Source organism: Strix uralensis, chromosome 9 (assembly GCF_047716275.1).
Source record: "Strix uralensis isolate ZFMK-TIS-50842 chromosome 9, bStrUra1, whole genome shotgun sequence".
In the NCBI taxonomy this organism is placed as follows: Eukaryota; Metazoa; Chordata; class Aves; order Strigiformes; family Strigidae; genus Strix; species Strix uralensis.
This window is the reverse complement of record NC_133980.1, coordinates 926,221-945,333: the sequence shown is the minus strand read 5'-3', so window position 1 is coordinate 945,333 and position 19,113 is coordinate 926,221. Positions and strand designations below refer to the sequence as shown.

General features: G+C 45.6%; 1 protein-coding gene across 1 annotated transcript; it reads right to left on the bottom strand.

The window, feature by feature from the left end:
• Window positions 1-8: 8 nt before the first annotated feature.
• On the bottom strand, window positions 9-9,669 carry AADAC (arylacetamide deacetylase). The gene is made up of 5 exons (XM_074878335.1): window positions 9,170-9,669; window positions 3,802-4,024; window positions 3,490-3,559; window positions 2,966-3,137; window positions 9-1,859 (listed from the first exon to the last, which is right to left on the bottom strand). The coding sequence occupies exons 1-5, from the start codon at window positions 9,353-9,355 to the stop codon at window positions 1,251-1,253; spliced, it is 1,260 nt and encodes a 419-aa protein (XP_074734436.1). The 5' UTR covers window positions 9,356-9,669; the 3' UTR covers window positions 9-1,250.
• Between the last annotated feature and the right edge of the window lie 9,444 nt (window positions 9,670-19,113).

Here is a 19,113-nt window from a genome sequence, read left to right as displayed (position 1 = left end):
CGTTACACTGGAATCAAAGACAAGTTTAATTTTTATATTCAACATAATAAAGATGAAGACAGAGCAACCATTCCACATACATTCCACCTAAACAGGCTGCACACACTCAGAAAAACACACAATTCCTGAAGATTCAGTGTCATTTATGCAAAACTAAAAAGCAGGACGCTAGAAATACATGTTTGTGGTGTGTTGTGGTCAGTTTGAAACCAATAGCCAGCCTGTGTGTGCATTCATCATACAACATTTTTAGGGTGTATATTTAATACACAAAATATTTATATAGAGGATATTTGTTCAAGACTGACAGCTGAATTGTGTTTCTTTTTCAGGCCTACAAAGCTACTAAGCTAAATCTATTTTTAAAAATTTGTATATATAAAGTGCAAAAGAATTTTAAGTATAATTAGAACACATAATACATCCTTATTTGATAAGTGGCATAAACCATGCAGCAGTGCTGTTGTAAGGCTAGGACCTTCACAGTCTTCCTTTACCTGATGAATATCCAGTGCTGTTTTGTTATACTATTTCCTTCTAGTACAAGGATTAAAGGAAGTGATTACCGAGTAAGACAGATGCTTTCTAGAAAAAAAAAAGGGAACAAAACCAAACCAAAAACCCCCAAACATTTGCACCATTAGAGCCATCCTACTCAGTTTTGAAGTGCTTCCGTTGAGCTGTGCTGCAGAGGGACAACAGCACAAACCCAGCAGCCGCGTGCGATGGGCAGAGGTTTCGCAAGCATCAGGTCCCTCCACCTCCACTCACCCCATTACCCGAGGGCAGCAGCGGCGCCACCGAGCACCTCCCGTGTGCAAACAGCGGTCTGGTCTATCTGCACAAGCCTGTGACATGAGGACATGGCGACAGGAAGAGACAAGAAGCAGCCGACAAGCCATCAAGTCACGGCAGATGCCGTGCCAAGCCGGGGCTGGACGAGCCCAGGCAGCGTGCGGGCAGGGTTGGGCACACCAACCCTTCTGGTCTTGGCCAGGAGAGAAATCCCAGGGGGGTCCTGGCCATTCATGGGGCTCCAAGCTCAGCCGACAGCACTGAAAGAACACTTGGGGTTAGAATCAGACTGACTTTCCTGCCAGAGAAGATGAGAACGCTGCAATCCAGACACTGCAGGGCAACACCACAAAGACAGCAATCACGCCCAAAAACTCACATAGCTCCTATTCTCCTACGCTCCTCAATCACACCCAGCAAAAACGAGCCAGGCAGACTAGAGCAACATTTCCAACTCATAGATTCTTGTTTAACCACTCAATGTATCTGTTGAACAGCCGCTGCCCTACAGCTAGCTTGGCTGGACCCAAGACAAACGTCATGGCCCCATGAAAAGCGTCCTTGGCGTGCTCATGTGTGACGGGAACGCCCACGGCCCGCAGGCGCTCGACGTACATGGCTCCGTCATCCCGTAGGACGTCGTGCTCGCAGGTGAGGACATAAGTGAGGGGCAGCCCGCGTAGCCGGTCATCGCTCATCAGCAGCGGGGCTGCCCTTGGATCCAGAAACCCTGGGTACTTCTGTGCAAGCTCGGGGCTTCCGAAGGTGGGACTGGTGTAAACGTGGCCCTTCTTCATCTCTGCAGGCAGCAAATTGCTCCAGTTTACAAACTGGAAGAGGTGGCTGTATTCAACAGGGACGTGCCTGTTGAGGGCCATGGCTTCCCGGAGAGACGAATCAGAAGTGAAATATTCACTCCAGAACTTGACCGTAAGCGACTTGGATAAAATGGGTTTGTTTTCATTTTCTTGGTAAGATGGCAAATTCAGGTCAAGGGATTGAAGAGCAGGATAAATCAAAGCTTGGGCTCTGAGTTTAGTTTTGACTTCAGAGTCCTCTAACAGCTGTAGAAGAAAATAGAAATAATTACAAAAAGTCAGTTAAAAAGTGTTGGTTCTCCCATACTAACAGAAGATCTTAAAAGTAAGGAATTAACAGACACATTTTACAGCATAAGCAAAATAAGATTATCAATAAACCCAGGGTAGATTATTTTAGGCAGGTATGTTGTACTAAAAGTTCTCAATCATCAAATATAATTCCATTTTATTTCTTATGTTGAAGAATAATAATATTCAGGAATATTCCTTTTGAAGCATTGATGCTTTCTGTAGTAGAAACAAATGCTTTTTCTATAGCTACAGAAAACTTCTATTTTTATAGCTTAAAAAGTGCAGGTTTCTGAGGCTCCTTTAATTATTTCACACAATTTAGAGCTTATCCATCTGTTTGGATTTTTAACCCAGAGGTGTTAGAACTGAAACAATTACAATTCTGTACACTTTAGACATGTGAAAAATAAAATGTCATGAATTGAACACTGACATTTCTTACATGTCAACATTTTTCCCTCTTCACTAATTTCCACCTTCTCCCTCATCTTCTGCCTTCAGTGTCCATGGCAAGTTCACAACTTTTCCAAGTGAGATTCTTTACAATCCAAGTAACTTCTCAAGAGAGCAACAACATCGCATTGATTTTATTTAATAAACCTGAGTGAGAAGTGCAAAAGACACTAAAACTGTGTGTGATCAAATGACACTGGAACATTTAGTCTTTTTTTGCAGCTATTTACATCTGTACAAGTCAAATTGCTAAAATTCCCTTTTCAAACAACATACTTACAGTCAAAATGTACTTAAGGATAGAGTGATAGATGGCCTAATTATAGGTCAGAGGGCCTTTTTTTAGGGTGCAAAGGTTTTGAAGACATCACAGCATCAAAGCTACTTTGATGCCATTAAATGGCTCAAGTCTATTTGTTCACCCAGATGCTGGGGGCCCTCACCAACAGCCCTGCAGGCTGCATGACAGCCCGTGTCCACAGACCACGAGAGACATTTGGGGCATGTGCTTGCTTTGAGCAGAGGTTTTTGTTAGTCTTCTGTAAGTGTTCACGAAATGACCAAAAAAAAAATCTGAGCTAGCAAACCAGCTCTTTTTTTTTTACCTGTTGTGCCACAGCTGCAGCTAAGTTGCCACCTGCACTGTCTCCTGCCACGCAGACCCGATCTGGGTCCACCCCATACTGGGAGAGGACACTGCTCTGGAGGAAGAACTTCGTTACCGAATACACATCTTCAAACTGAGTGGGAAAATGGTATTTAGGTGCCAACCTGTAGCTGTTAGAGGCAAGCAGAAGTGTGTTACTCCCTGCCACTAATAAAGAGAAAGGCTTGCTAACATCTGCCCCAGATGGTGAATGTTTATTATTTTCTGTGCCCAGAGAAATGGGAACTATCCGTCTATCCTGGAGGATCAAATATTGTATTACCCACCCAAGTTCATAAAGCAATATCCAAAAGAACCACCAACCACAATTGCACCACTGCAGCCTTGACAGCTTTTGTTTACAAATACTTAAAGCTAGCAGGAAAGCATGTGATCAAAAAAAAAAAGAAATCACAAAATTAGATTAACTAAAATAGATTAATTTCAAACCCTCATGCCATCTAGAAGGAGAATCTCTCTTACTTGACTGATACCACGACAGCATTTAACATGTTTGAAGTCCACCTTGTCAGATGATCATAGGATTTCATGCCTGAAGTGAGATGAGTCACTTAGAACATACTCCAGTACATTTGAGAACAGACACATATACAACAGTGTGTTCCTCTTTGCAGAAGCTTTCAGGTGACTTTCCAAAACCTCCACCTGGTTTTAACTGGTGAAATACCCATTCCCTGACCCTGGGTGGCAACTCCCAACAAACAAAAGGCAGCGCTTAACACGGGCCATTGAGATCTTGCACACAGACCCCAGTACTGACGGAGCAGAGCGTACCTGCCTGTCCCAGGCACCACCCTCCGCCATGGAAGAAGAGCAGCGCCCTTCTTGGCCCATCAGACGCCCTCCTGGGCAGGTACAGACGGACGGCAACGTTGCTGAACTCTGTGTCCATCACAGTGACGTTTTCATCAGACGTGGGTTCGACATACTCGATGGATGTGATCAACGCCAGAACTTCCATGTAGTGCATCAGACCCAGCTGATCCATGACCTCAGCCTGAAGCCCAAGACAAGGGAAAACAACATTTTAAACACAGCCTTAGTTACTCTCAGAGATTAAATTTTCATAAAGCCATTTCATACTGTGTACAAGACTAACATCACTGAGGCAAGAGCTGCTGATTCAGAGGAGCCCTGTCTCGCACTGTTCAGCCCGAGCTGTTCAAGCCCCCCATCTCCCACCACTCTGTCTGGGGCTCAGCAGTGGTGGCCAGAGGCAGCTCAGGGGCCACCACCACTTCTCATTGCTAGGACAACGCCTGGAAGCACAGGCACAGAGGCAAACAAGGACACAACAGAGGCTGTGGAAGAAAGCAGAATCGGCTGAAACCTCCTGACACCCAGCATGAGGGTCTGCTCAACGAGTCAGACCTCCTCATCTTTCCAGTTACCACAAAACCACATAACAGCCGCTCCTGTGATGAACCCCAGGAGCAAAGGCAGACAGTATTTTCAGGATGCCAAGGACACTGGTGGCACAAACACAAGGATATAGCAATTTGACTTCAAGCTGCACAGTAATTTAATGATCAATTCCATTCCAGTAGGCAAAGAGCATCATTTAGAAATGAGTACCCATACATCATTAAAAGGAAATATTTTATCTACTCCGAGATGTTAAAAAGGCAGAAGTATATTTTTTGCCACTTTACCACAGTCCAGCTCTGTTTAATTTCTTCAGTTCACATCTAACAATTCCATTAGTTACATCCCTCTATGTTTCTCTACGTAATGAAGTTCTCCTACTGAATAGCAGAATAAGAGCTCTGTTGTGTGTTTATTGTCCATTCCACGTGATAGCAGATGAGATAAAATGTGCCACTATACCTTCTAAAACTAACTCCTGCTCCACCTCCCTTGAGGAGGATCCAGCCTGCTCTAAGCCACACAAAGCCTTTCCTTACATTGGTTTGATATTCCACAATAAAAAGCTAAAAATTAACCCTGCCATCGATGTTCTGATCTCCACCAGCCCTCTGCCAGGGAGGCAGCTCCCTGCTGAATGGACAGATGGACAGACAGCTCTGGTGTGGCATCACCGCAGTTGCGCAGCACTGGCTCTAGCCAGACTCCGGCCGGGGGAGATAAGGGGGAAATAGCGGGGAAATAAGGGTGACGCTAAGCAGCATATCTGCCTGAGAAGCACAATAGTCCAGGGGTCTTAAAAAATACCCATAGGGTTAACTTTTAAAGAGCTTCTTTTTCCCCAGAAAATCTTGACTCTACCCCAGCTGCACAGCAGCGCTGGAGGCCCAGCCCTGCGCAGCCCTCCAAGGGGAGAGAGCAGAGGTGGCCATGGGTGCCCTTGGGCATCGTCGGTGCCCCCTGCAGAGCTACGCAAAGGGCAGGGGAAGCTTTCCCAACGGGCTCCACAGAAATTCCCTGACAGAAGAACAGCAAGGTGGTTCAGGGTGTTCACAACCAAGGAATGGCCAACTTTTAACACTGTTAAAGCAGTTTCCTTTGAAATTCATGTTTTAAACATTTTTTATTAAATTCTATGGTTCTAAATTAGATTAGAGTTATTTAAGATGCTAAATAAAAACAAAAACCAAACCCTAGCAAGTAAACTCTGGTGAAATGTGAGCTCCAAAGATTAACATTTGGCAGCTCTGGCTCTCTGACATTGTGGCAGGTTAAAGCATTTCAGAACCCCTTTCACTCACAGTTTAAAGCTTGAACATAAAACTTTTTTTTAAAATTGCATTAGCTTTATTATACTGAGTCTTTGGTACACAAGAGTGAACCCAAACAAAAACATTTCTGAAGGCATTTGCTACAGACTGTGCTAGAGACGCACATCCCAACAACTCCTTCCCAAACCAGCAGCTTTCCAAAAGAGGTGTCACATCTCCTCATGGCTGCCTCGGGGGTGGCGACGAGTAAAGATGTGACCAGTGTTTGCTGCTACATAAATCTCACAGTGCTGACAATACCTGACAGCAACTGCCACCATCTTTAAGAGCCACCTCCGAGGGCTTGGGCCGAGTGGCGCTGGGAGCTCTGCCAGACCCTGCGGTTTGGAATCGACATGAAGGCAAACAGGCAGGACTGGCACGTGGCAGCGAAGGCAACCGCGGGTCCTGGATATAAGCTCGGTGAAGACAAATACATACATGTGCCAAAACAGCATAGTTTTATCCACAGCAATTACACAGTTCACATAAATATTTCTCAGCTGTTTTTTTTTCCCTGAGGATTAGCATAGTGAAAAAAATATATGGGTCAAAGTGAGTCCTGCTGCAATTCCACTGAGCTTGTGAAATTCCCCCACGTTGGGAGAAACTCCCTCAGCTTCAGGACTGAGGCTTTCCAAAAATACTCAGAGCTGGTTTTTCCACAAGTGGACATTTTACATTGTGGAAAACCGCTGATCTACTGCCTGTGGTTTCAAGGCCATTATCATCTAAAAACCAAAAGGAAAGCATGCTCTCATCTGAGAAGTCTCATTGTCCCCAATCTGACATTACTGCATGGTGCAGGGGAAGAGGAAAACCAACCACTTTGGGACTGTGTCCCCTGTGCTTTGGAAAGCATTTTTCATAGTTGCTTTCTCCATCTTTGTAAGAGGAGCATGGCAGCAAGGACACCCCCCCCCCCCCCACCCCCCAAAGATGGCCCAGGGAGGGAGCCCTGGGTGCAGGGCCTGGCCCTGCATTTAGCAACTCATTTATCCAAGCAGGGACAGCTGGGACAGAGGCACCCCTCCAGGTAGGGCTCCCATCCCGGTCTCGCTGCACCCAAGGAGCTGGGCCAAGGCCAGCAGCTCTGGGAGGATTTCACAGAGCTGCAGCCAAGGAAGCGTTCAGCTAGGAAGAGATGCTGTATTGCATTTTATACTCGCTTCATGCATTTTATCTTAGGCTGTGTGCACATGGTACATCCTGAAAATACACAAAGAATGTTGTGCTTAAGCCCCTCAGAAAGCAGCTGGTTTATTCTTAGAGGCTACTCCCCAGCTAGAAAGCATGGAGACATGAGACCTTATAACAGACACGCGAATGCAGACATTCCCAGCCTCCCTTCTGCAGCGAGATGGGCACGAAAAGACCCTTCAGCAGGCCACGGGCTGGGCAGTATTATTTCCCTTTTTTCAAACCAACATCAGACAGACCAAAATAGGGTCCCTTCTGCAAATTTAGGCATACTATTAAGTGATTATAAATTGTTGCCCTATAATCAGATGACCGTTCAGAATGTATTGAGGACACTTTTAGAGCCATCTCAAATCTAATTTGCAGCAGTGCAGCTCCAGGGAGGCTGTCTCCATCAGGGTCCCTCAGGATTATGGTTCTGCGTAAGATTAAAGCACAGTTACAAAATACACTTGCCCTGACCACTGCTGCTGGTAACGGACTTGCGCTTAACAGGCAGCCAGAGCAACAGCCAGGACAGGCACCAGCTCCATTACAGCAAAAACCCACCGTCCACCACCACTGAAAGAAAATGCTTCTGCTTGCTGAGACCCGCTGTGCCGAAGGCTCTGGGTCTCAGCGAGCAGAGACGAGCTGTTCCTGGGGAAGTGAGTTATCTGTGCATGCACTCCCCTTGCAGCCTACCTCTAGAAGGGGATTTAAGAGGGGAAGAATTGAGGCAACACATCAGAAGTGCACACCACAGTTTCTTTCTCAACACTTTTTCATCTCCCACCGCTCAGACCTCAAACCACAAGATAAAAAACAAACAAGCAGCAAAGAGTCCATGAGGAAACACACAGACAAAAAGTCACCCCTCCCCTCTTGTTCTTCTGGCCATGCAGACCTAACAAGAGGTCCCCACTGCAAACAAAGGCTGTCTGACACACGGACAGCTCTGGAGATTGACAGCGGCTTCCAGATGCTGTCCAGAAGTGCAGTGTTTAGGAGACATCCCAAGATAACACACACCCTTGCCCCCACCAGAAAAATCATAAAACAGGTGGCTACCATGGACTTCTGAAAAATCATACCCACCACGTTTTAACTGAAACAACAGAAAAGGCAAGATCCCAAACTCATATGCTTTGGCGCAAACAGCCCAGGTGTTTGTGCCTGCCGCAGACGAGTCTTTCAGCAGCATCCCTCAAGCAAAACAAGAAACCTCTCCCCTGGCTCCTTAGTCCCTCCTTTCAATATATTTTATGCTGGAGAAAATTTCTGTTTCAAAGTGTTGTAGTAACCCAGAAAGATGCCTACAACACTCAGCCCCCCTCCTCCCCCCAAACCTTCATCTTTGACCTTGTTTTTAGATTTCAGTCACTGCTGCAGCCACCACTGGATATTAAGTACAGACAGGATTCAAACCAGCTCCCAGTTCAGTGTACTTAAGTGGTGGGAGCTGTTACTTGTGCACAGTGCACAGCCTCACAGATTATTTACATACGTTTGAAATGGCTGCGTAACATGACTGAAGTGAAGCAGAAGTCAGAGATGTAGTATATCTAAGACTAGTGTGGAAAGGCATCAGGACTGCGCTGTCAGTAAATTCTGCCATATAACTACAGACAGGCTGTAACACCACTGCCTTTTCCAGACCATTCTGTGCTGCTGAGCTAGATAGCACTTTTGTAGGCAAGATAACAGTGGTATTAAAAAGAGTCTTGTATATATATTAGAGAGAGCGCTTAATATCTATATGCCCTAGCATTATCACCCCTATAATTAGCTTTATGTAGTTTTTAGGCTCAGTAGATTTCTATGAAACCACAAAAATCAATAGTATTTAAGAAGTGCTCTAGTTTTCCCTTCTCTAGCACCCAATACAATACTTCCAAGGAAGCTCAATATACAGGTTCTGAGAAACAGGAATAATTCAAGGAGCAGTGCTTCAGCTGCAAAGAAGCATAAAGTGAAATAAACTTGTTTGCACTTCTCTATCCATATTCAAATTACGTATCACATTTCCAGTTACTCTGAATGTTCTTTTTTCAAGATTGCACAATTAAATCTTTTCTAAGTTTCTTTATAGTCATAGTTACGTTAAGTTTAATGCTTAATTTCAGACACTACTGTCCTTCACTTAGTATTTTGCCATCTATATAGGTTCTATACGCACGTATGCATGACACGTTTATATTGCCATAGCTTTATTAGCCCCAGAGGCACCCAGAGCCCCCTCGGCTCTGCCACGCTCTCTCCCCAGGCTAGCCCCGCACCAAACTCACCAGATGCCCCAGGGCCCTGAAGCTAGCTGAGGCGAACATCACTTTCCAGGGCTCCTCGATGTCCTCAGGGATGGGGGTGTAGATGTAGTAAGCAATGAGGGCAGAGGTGAGGAAGAGGCACAGCAGCTTGGCCCCCATGTCTACGGGCACGGCTCCTCCCAGACTGACTGGTTTAAGTGCTCTCATGGACTTTTAACAGCCACAAGCCAGCACACGCAGAGGGCAAAGTTAATGCTGTGTTTTATTTGGGTCCCGGCCAGGAGGCGGTTTCTTATCGGATCGCCCAGGGCAGAGCTGCCATGCAGCTCCCAAGACGACATGTTTCTTCGGTGAGGCATTCACTGAGCCGGCACTGCAACCTCAGATTAAACATCGGGGCTCCTACACCCCCATCGCCCCCTTCCCTGCATTCGGCAGCAACAGCTGGGAGGAGGGCTCGGGAGGAAAGAGGCAGTTGAAAAATAAGGAACAGAATGTGGCCTGTGAACTGAGGGCTGCCACAAGGCAACACTCGAGTGCACAAAGATGTATTGAATATTCAGGAGCTATTAGCTGCTGCTTCATAACGCGGCCGTGCAAACACAGCCCTGCTCCGAGGTACCCAACGGGATCAGACCGCAGCAGCGTGCAACCCGCTGTCGTTTCTCGGGCAGTAACAAGCACCTCCTGCTTTGGCAAAGTGCACCCTCCCTCTTGGACTGACACACCAAACCAGTTGTGCAATAATAGGCCTGGCAGAAAAAACCCCAACTTATTAACCAGAAGCCCTGCCCTGTATATTTGAAAGATAAGATTTAATCGCCACTGTTCTCAGGATTAAGAGATTTCTATGCATCTCCTAGAGGCAACCGCTTCTACCTAGGGCGTACTTGTAGGCAGGTAATAATTCCACTAAGGAAACACTACAAGCACAGTCACACGCACAGGAAGAGGGGTAAAAAACAATTGCAGCACCAAGAACCCTGCTTTAGAGATAAACTGAAACGGCAAGAACCTCAATTATAATTTGAGATAAACTGAAACAGTAAAAAGCTCAATTAAAATTTCAGGATAAACTGAAATGGTAAAAAGCTCAATTAAAATTTGAGTTACTTCTTTTGCTGAAGTTCTATCAAGTGCAAAGAAGCACCGCCACTTGTTCTCTCACACTGAGCAGCCCTTGGGGCTGGAGCATCCTTCGGAGGATCAGAGAGCACAAAGCATCACAGAAGACTGAAAGCTGACCTGCGTGCCACCAGCCCAAATGCAGAGGAGTATGTCCTAGTCAATCTTCCAAATATTTTCTTTAATTTCTGAGCGCCTCCAAAATATTCAAGTGCTTTAAAAATCCAGCTGTGCTATCCCTCCTCAGCTGGGACAGGACACCCTGTCCTCCCTCATCATTCCTTCTGCAGCACAAGAGTGGCTCAAAGCCCAATGTCCTTGACACCACTCCAACAGGAAGAAGGGAACACACGTCCGCTCCCCTGGCCCATCTGGAGGGCAGCACTGGGTGCTGGGAGGGGGATCCGGCCCCACGGAGGGAGGTGGCCACAGCCCCACGCCCCAGGCCCAAGCAGCAGCAAGGCTGAGCCTGTGTTCCCAGCCTGCAAACACACAGATCAGCAAACCCCATCTCCTCTTCTCTACAGCTCAGATCACCCATTTCTCAGGGGCTAGCTTTGGAGGTGGCAAAATGCAGGTGAAGGAGCCGGATTTCAGGCAAGGAGGGGAAGAGAAGGCCCAGCCCTGAGAAGAGGAATGGAGAAGGAGCCCTGTGCTCCCCCCGTCCCTCCCTGGGAGTGACACAAGCTTTCAGGACAGTTTGCTCTGCGCGACCACCGCTCGCTGCTTCAGCACTGGCAAACAGCGTGGAGGAAGATGCGGCCAGGCCTGGGACTACCACAAAACTGGTCTTTTATTTTGTTGCACTTACAGAACGTTTCACCCTCTTCTTCCATGCTGCTCTCCAGCTGAAGCGGGGCCATGCGCTTGCAGACACGCTGTGTGCTGGGCTCACCCCTCACCTTTCCTGAGGCAAGAGCTCACAGTGCTCAGCCTTCAGGCACCAGCATCTCATCTCCTGGCAGAGTCACCCCTCCTGCCCCACAGTGAACTGCCACAGCAACCCGCCCTAATTCACACTGAGACTGTATAAAGACAACAATAAATTGAATTCTCCAGTTACCCAAGGCAATCCTAAAGCATCAACTTCAATATGCAAGTGCCTGTATCCCGCCAGTTTTATGAGAGCCTTTTCAGTAGAAGGGACCAGCTGAGGCAGCACAGGACCCCTCTCAAACAGGGGGATGGGTGCCAAATGAAACACACGAACATTAAAATCCCAATCAGTTCCATGCAGCAGTCACCCCCTCCGTGTCACACCCCAATGTCCAGTGGCCACACTGCTACCACTTCCAGAGCCCTGCACCAGCACTCACCATGGCCCATTTGCTGCTGCATCACCTACTCCCTCACTACTCACTGCTTCCTAAAGCAAGCAAACCTCATTTTGCTGCTCTTCTTGCATGTGGCACACCAAGTCATACAGCATGCCCTCCTTCTTATCTTCTGCATTTTCATAGATTCCAGTCTACTGGTGTTTCAGAAAACAAGGAAGGAAAAAGTTTTATGTAAACATAAATGGACTAAAGGCCAGGGCTGAAACTGCAATGGAAGGAAGAGCAGAGCGCAGCCCTGCCCAGAGGCAGCATCCCCACAGATGACGGCAGCAGGACTGCCTGTCACTGCGTGCTGCACAGCCGGGGAGAGACTAACTCTGACACTGACCTGCTACCTCAATAAATCAGCCCTGATAAAAATAACTATTGCAACATCAGATTGATTTTTCAAGCTGTGGTTTGGAATCAAGAAGTGTGTGTGCTTATAACAGATCTGTTTGTAACAGCAGTACCTCTCCACCTCTCCTACTCCTATTGCATTTCTCCTTGCTGCACTTGCAGCATTACTGTAAAAGAATCATCCAGGCAACCAAGTTCTGCTCAAACAGACACCCCAGAAAACTGCTTGTCTTAGGAAAACACACCAGGAAATAAACCTCTTCAAAGGAAAAAGTGTTTGCAAGGCTGTCCAGCAAAAAATAGTATTGCCTAGCCTAAATGGGAAATAATGGAGTATAACTTGGCTGTGACTCAGCCCTTAATAATAATAATAGTCCAAAATATGACACCTAAACAAATGATTGATCAAAGACTGTAGCACAGTCCTCTCATCCACATTTAAGGCTGCAGAAATAGGATCTATTACTAGAGAAGAAAAATGAGCAATTTGGGTAACATTATTAGTATCCAACTTATTGCAAAGTAATTCTTTTCCCTTGTCTGTTGGCATAGGCTCAGTAGCTGTACGGGGTCCTCAGGCTCAGGGTTAGGGCACAGCCCTGAAGCAGCAGTACAGAAGTGCCTTGTGTCACACTCTGGAGGACAACCATGGTCTCATTCAGGAGTTTTTGTCAGTGAAATGCAGAGCACTGGAGCAGTTGCCCACCTGGGTGGCAGCGGGTCAGGGCACACCACAGCCCCATGCCCACTGGGAACAGGCATGTGGGGATGGGGACAGCCAGGCACCAGCGCCCAACCCACCCGGGCAGGGCTCCGGGGGTAAAGGATGGAGACACAGGTGTTGAAAGGGGATGGGGGGGAAAAAGCTACAGCCCCAGGGACAGGGGTGGCGTGGGCAGAAACCTGCCGCAGGTTTGGTGGAGGAGGGCAGACAGCCCAGGCACCTCCGCCAGCCACTGCCGGTGTGTGTGGCTGTAGCCATCATGAGGGGACAAAAGGACAAGCAGAAATACTCTAGTTAGTTACGCTATACACTAAAGTGGGGGTTTGGTTGTTTTTGTTTTGGTTTGGTTTTTTTCATTCGAATAGAGTATTTTAGGAAATAACCTGAAAAGCCACCGGGAGGCACTACAGCACTGCAGGAATTTTCCTCTCCACCAAACAGCAGAACTCGAAGGCTTCAAAACCCGGTTAGAAATAGCAAGTTCTGTGAGCCGTCCTCTCTCGGAGGGCAGGGATCAGCTGCCACTGTCGCCCAGAGGCTCCGGGGAAGGACACAGCGCAACACCGGCGCTAGCGAACATTGCCCGTGTTTGCCTTCGGTGAAAAGCTGCAACCTTGTAATAAAAAGCAAAAATTTCATCTTCTTTCCTTTAATACCTCTGACGGACATCCACCAGACGATGAGTGCAGCCAGAACAGCGTGGGGCTGGAAATACCCTTGGGGAGGCACCACCACCCCTGCTGTAACCAGGTCTTCATCCAACACAGGAGCAGGCAGAATTCCAGAAATACCCTAGGTTCAAAAAAAGCATTAAAGTATCCAACAAAACATTTTCCAACTCAGTCTAAAAAGCATATCATCACGGGAATAAGATAACAAGATTTCAAATAAGTCAATATTTTGTTTTGATGTTTTAAAAATTATCTTCTATTTCAAACTCCTGGATCTCTGTAAGGAGTCGTTCCTTTGCTCCTGAAAGCCCTGCTGAGGGCAGCAGTGGTGACGGGGAGAGCAGGGGAGCACAGTTTGGGGGTACCTGTGCCTGGCCGCGTGGACACGCTGGAGCCGTTTGCCATCCTAAGGAGCACCACGCGGGACATCGCTACCCCATGACTCCGGGCACTCTTCCCACTGCCCACGTAAGCACAGCCTGTGGCCAGGCCACCACTCCGTACGAGTCTGTTCGGTGTAAATGCTTAAAGCTGAAATTTAAGATTACTCAAAGGATGTGAACCACTCCTGGCAAAAAAGAGAGATGGAGCTGAACATGGGTTCTTCCCCAACAAAAGAGCCTTGCTAAGACTGTCACCACAGATCAAATGGATCAAGGCATTACTGCCTTCCTGGAGACTAAAAATAAAGAGTATATAGCCATGGTGCCAAGGGAAAAACCCTTCAACTCCTTGACTTCTCCGCATCACATGAAGTATCTACACAGACAGATACTTGAAAGTACAGCACAAATGGCCTGCGATACCAATTCCAAATTGCTATGATTTGCAGTGTTTGGTTTAGGAAGTCCAAGCTCAGACCGCACACCCTCCTCCCAGCAGCCTGTGCATCTGATAACAGAGCTGTACGAGTTCAGTGTCCTTTGGTTCTAGTTAAAGAGTTCCTGATTGCAAAAACTTTCACTGGGGAGAGGCAGCAGCCAGCCAGCCCTGTTTCTCTACTTGGCAGTGCTTAGGAAAAAAAGGTTATGTACACTTGCACAATTACTGTTAGCAGCTGAAATAGGATATATGCACACTTCTCCCCCACCTCAGCTCTCCACTCTGGACATTTATACTTTACACAGTTAATTTTTGACAGGTATAAAATCAACTGTACATACATTAATTACTATTTAAAATTGTATTCCACTGACATCTACAGCATGGTCAGCAGAGTCCAAAAACAGATAAAGCTCTCCTCCCATCAGAGGCCTGGCCGTGTACACTAGCCAGCCAGCATTGGTTAATGCAGCCTGCTAAGCCACACCAACAGACCACAACAGGAGGCACGCTCAAAGATTTCAAGATTAAAACCAAAATTAGTTCAATCACCATTCCCCATAGATCTGCTCTGAGATGAGGGGCGCTGCAGTTTAGGAAACGGAGGACAGACTGAAGGCATTGGGGAGCAGCCCTGGCTCCATTTATCTGCAGAGCCACAGCAGCCACCAGGAGCTCAACAGCAAATCTGCCTGGGAGCCGAGGCAGAAGGAACATGCAGATACCCTTAAAGAGATCTCCAGCTTGCACCTCAACATCCCCTCAATGTCTTCATTTGCATCTGAATTGATTGACTCCAATCAGAAATTTAAAATGATATAGCTCCAAAAATAAGTGACTTCAGAGCATGAGCTGCCCGGTCAAAGTAAGAGGAATATTAAGGAGTGCCGATAACTATACTTGCTTGTCTAATTTTCTAAATTTACTTTGGATTACACATGAACTAAAAGAATGCGTATGGTCTGTTGTTCAAATCACAGTTTGTTTCATAAACAAAGACAATAGATTAAATAGAACATGAAACAAAACATATTGAAAGCATCAGTCTTTGAGCCTTGGATCTGGACATCATTTTTCCCATAAAAAAAAGACCATTAATACTTCCCATTTTAGTCTCACAAGAATATTCGCAGACAGCATGTTTTGTGATACCACAAATCTGACCCCAGTATGTGTCAGCTCTATCAGCGTGTTGCCTACCCTGACCATACCCAACTGTATTTTGATTAAGTATGAAAAGCCCATGAAATGTTAAATTGAAGATAACAGGGAAGGAATTGTTTTTAAGACATCTTTTGAAGATATTGCTTTACTAGATAGTATTTCTCAATCTAAAATTCATTACATTACTTGTGCAGAATGAGTGCTTTAGGGGAAGCGTTGACTTTTGGGGAATTACTAACACAGCTGGGTATAAGCAGCTTAGTTGGTACATTTGCTTTGGATTGCAGCTCCCTGATGCCTGTATAGCCAACCTGTGCTTTCTATCAAGCTGTTCATTAGCCAGAATACTTCCATTTTCTGAGCTACTATCAGTGGCACTGCACAACCAACTATCTGCAAAGTCGTTACATTAGTTTAATGAGCTTAATATTAGTTTAATAATTTAGTGAACCTATTGCTAAAAAATACATACCCAAAAACGTTATCAAAGGAGAACATACCAAACTCTTGACCATCACAGGAAAAACACCTTAACCAGGAGTTCTTTCTGAAAGTTGTGAATAGAGGTTTCCCATGACCAGTGCAACTACTCTCTAGCTGAATCTTTACAGCATTTAATAAAACAGACATGTGGCCACAGCAATATTCCTGTAACCATCCAGGATTAAAGCGGACAAAAGCCTGTGCTAGTTTGGCACTCCAAACAGCGAAGGAAAAATAACTAGCAAACAGTTTTGTCATCTGATGCACATGACTGTAGACACAATTTGCACCTCACTGTAATGTGTATTTCATGGGGTTTTTTCTCCCAAAGATATTACTTATTCATCCTTCTTCCCCAAAGCTATTCTTCCAGCCCCCTCAGGAGAGGTGCCAGCACACCCCTTTCAGCAGCGATCTGCAAAAGGGCACTCCACCTTACAGAAACGAGTCCTGCTTTACAGAGCAAAGGTCACACTTCTGTGCAGACCTCGCTTTAGCAAAGTTTGCTCTTTCATTTTTGAAGCAGCAAATATCAACTTTCTTAATTTGTTCCTCTTGTGAATAGGAGAGGGAAGGGAAAACAACCAGGAGTAATTCTCAACAGCTGCTGAAAACACTAACACAAAAGACTCTGGAGGCATTTCCTTGTGCAAGAGAAGGTTTAGCCAAAGTACCACAAATATTTGGCATTTCTATTTGTAAGAGAAAGGTTAAAGGAAACTAAAAATGTTGGGCTACCAATTATTCATCACCTGAAGTCATATCTATATCAGTTGTCTGCCAGCGCAGTGTGTATTCAAACTCTTTCTATGCCACATAGAAAAATCCACCCAAGGTGAATTATACAACTCTGTCTGAAAAGTTGTAAAATAATCTTACTGGTCTTTGGAACATTTTAATGCTCTGAAGAAATGTGGGTCACATTCCATTTGTGCCAACAGAAGGTCCATCCTATGACAGCATTTGAAAACAGTATTACCACAATTAAATCATGGAAGGGCTCTGCAAAAGGCTGGGTAATTTCCCTGCCTGTAAGAACTGGTTTTAGCAGCAGCTTCATGTTATGAAGATTTAACTGCAGGTTGCTACTAACTTTCAGTCAGAATTAAATTCAAGAGCATGAGAAATTGAGCAGCAACTGCATGTCCCACAGATCTCACATGGACAATGCATTCACAGAACTGGCAGATCTAAAGATTTCTTATGCATGTTTCCACAAAGATTATCATTGTGAAATGCTATTTTCCCACAAATGCATTTCAAAGCCAGTCTCACACTAACGTTCTAGCTTTCATTCTCTCCATTCATTACAAACAAAATCATTCATTCAGCTAAAATGAAGCACAAAACTTAGTTAAAGCTAGAACCCAAAACCACTCTTGTCTGGGTCCATATTTTCTTCTCGCCCTCCATCTGTTTTTTCCCGTGCCTGCGTAGCGCCTGCTCTCAGCCAGACCCACACATACTGAACAAACATTCTTCCAGCATCTGTGGCCAGGCTGGAGCTGAGGAGCACTGGAAAGCTCAGGGAAGTCCAGGCCACAGAGGTTTGAATAAACTCAAGTCATCACAAAGCATTGGCCAATTATTCAGAAAAAAACGGCTGATGTTCACTCATCACAGTGAAACGTGCAGTGAATGCTAATGCCTTAGGGGGAGCGGAACTGTTTGAACAACTCTTTCCTTTCCAAACACAGCAGAGCTGAATGCCAAGACTCATAGTAGGTACTAGCAGTTTATTTCTCAAAATACCCTGCAAAGCATTTAGGATCATGGCTTACTTGTGACTGTTCAGAGAGCTGAGCTGGTAGAAGTCCCTCCTGGCTCAATCTCACCAGTGCAAGGTCCAAAAGAGCAAAGATTCAAGCAAGGTCCATTTGCTCCATCATTCAGTCCACCAAAGCTGTATGAAAACTAGAAGAAAAGAATAGTGCAGAAGGCATTTGGCTGATGTTAGAAGTCAAGCCCTTTCAAACCAAAGCAGGAACTGTTACCTCAGTAAACACACTACTAGGGGAAAAAAGTGTTTTCGGTAAGTGGAATCATGTCAACGTACTATTGACATTTACCTTATCACTTCATTTTTATCTTGTGCTAACCTGGGCCTAAGGAAGAAATAGAAAGTGATAACTATGATGAATAAAAATTAATAAGGATGCAAATAAATCAAATGTTATAAAAACACCTATTGTTTGAGATTTCAACAGTGTCCCTCCCACCCTAGCAGTGGGTTCCTCAGCCCGCAGCTCCTGGTGCCCGTGCCTCTCGCTTGAGCTCCTCCCGCCACCGCTGTCCTGGGCCCTGCGGTACTGGAGGCGCCGTGCCCGGGCAGGGCTAACAGCCACGGGCATGCACTGGGCCAGATGAGCCTGGAGAAATAACGTCTTGGGATGCATTTTTCACTTCTTTAAAAAAAGAAGATTTCTGGCAAGCCTTTGAGGTGGCCATCACTGAGCCATAGTCACACTAGTGAACCTACCTACAGGCCTGTGAACACCCGTTTTAGCATCAGAGCTCCAACGTGACATGGCAAAGAGAGCAGACCCTTTGTACTGCAGTACATTTCACCTCAAATTCAGCTTGAGTGTCTCCCCAACAGTATCAAACCGCACCTACAAGTGCAAATGTAAGGCAACAGCAGAGTAATTCCCAGCTTTGCGTACTGTCTTACTAACAGCCTAATCGTAACCATGGAGGGCTTTAGGGATTTGTGAGCCAAGGTTTGCCCTGAAACGCAGTCTGGATGATTCCAGGGCCACTTGTAAGAACAGGAAAGTGGTGAGTTTTCATACAGTGGTTGTTTTGTCATTGTTATTTTAATGGCAACTTCTGACCCACAACAACTTCCCACAGACTAAACATGAGGCTTTCTTAGAGCACTTCCTTCACATTTTATTACTTTCAGAGCTGCAAATATTGAAACTGAGTGACAAGAATTTTCACTACAAAACCAGTATACTTAATACAAACATTAGATCTTCCATAAAGTTTGAAAAAAGAAATATTTAGATGTTCCTTCTGTAAATCCTTATAAATGGGGGGTTTGTTCTTTACTCCTATTTTACTGCTGACCGAACATAGGGAATCTGAAGGGAGTCTCAGTATGCATTAATTTGATGTCCCTTTTGTAGCCAACCTGCCTTTTCCAAGGGATTACCAGGACTCTCTCTACAGTACTTTCACAGTCAATCTCCTCCCAGAAGAAAGGCCAGAGTAACGCATCTTTTTTCAGTGGGAAGTGTTATTCATTCTCAGTAAGTTAATGCTTAGAATAAATACACATGGGGTTTAGCCTCAGAA

Bases quoted from the DNA above. Each gene is read 5' to 3' on its own strand.
- AADAC (XM_074878335.1), bottom strand. From the start codon at position 9,355: ATGAGAGCACTTAAACCAGTCAGTCTGGGAGGAGCCGTGCCCGTAGAC. The intron at 3,560-3,801 runs GTACGCTCTGCT...ATCTCACTTCAG, and splicing joins GTGGTGCCTGGGACAGGCAG to GCATGAAATCCTATGATCAT. The intron at 1,860-2,965 runs GTAAAAAAAAAA...TTTCTTCTACAG, and splicing joins CTGCAGCTGTGGCACAACAG to CTGTTAGAGGACTCTGAAGT.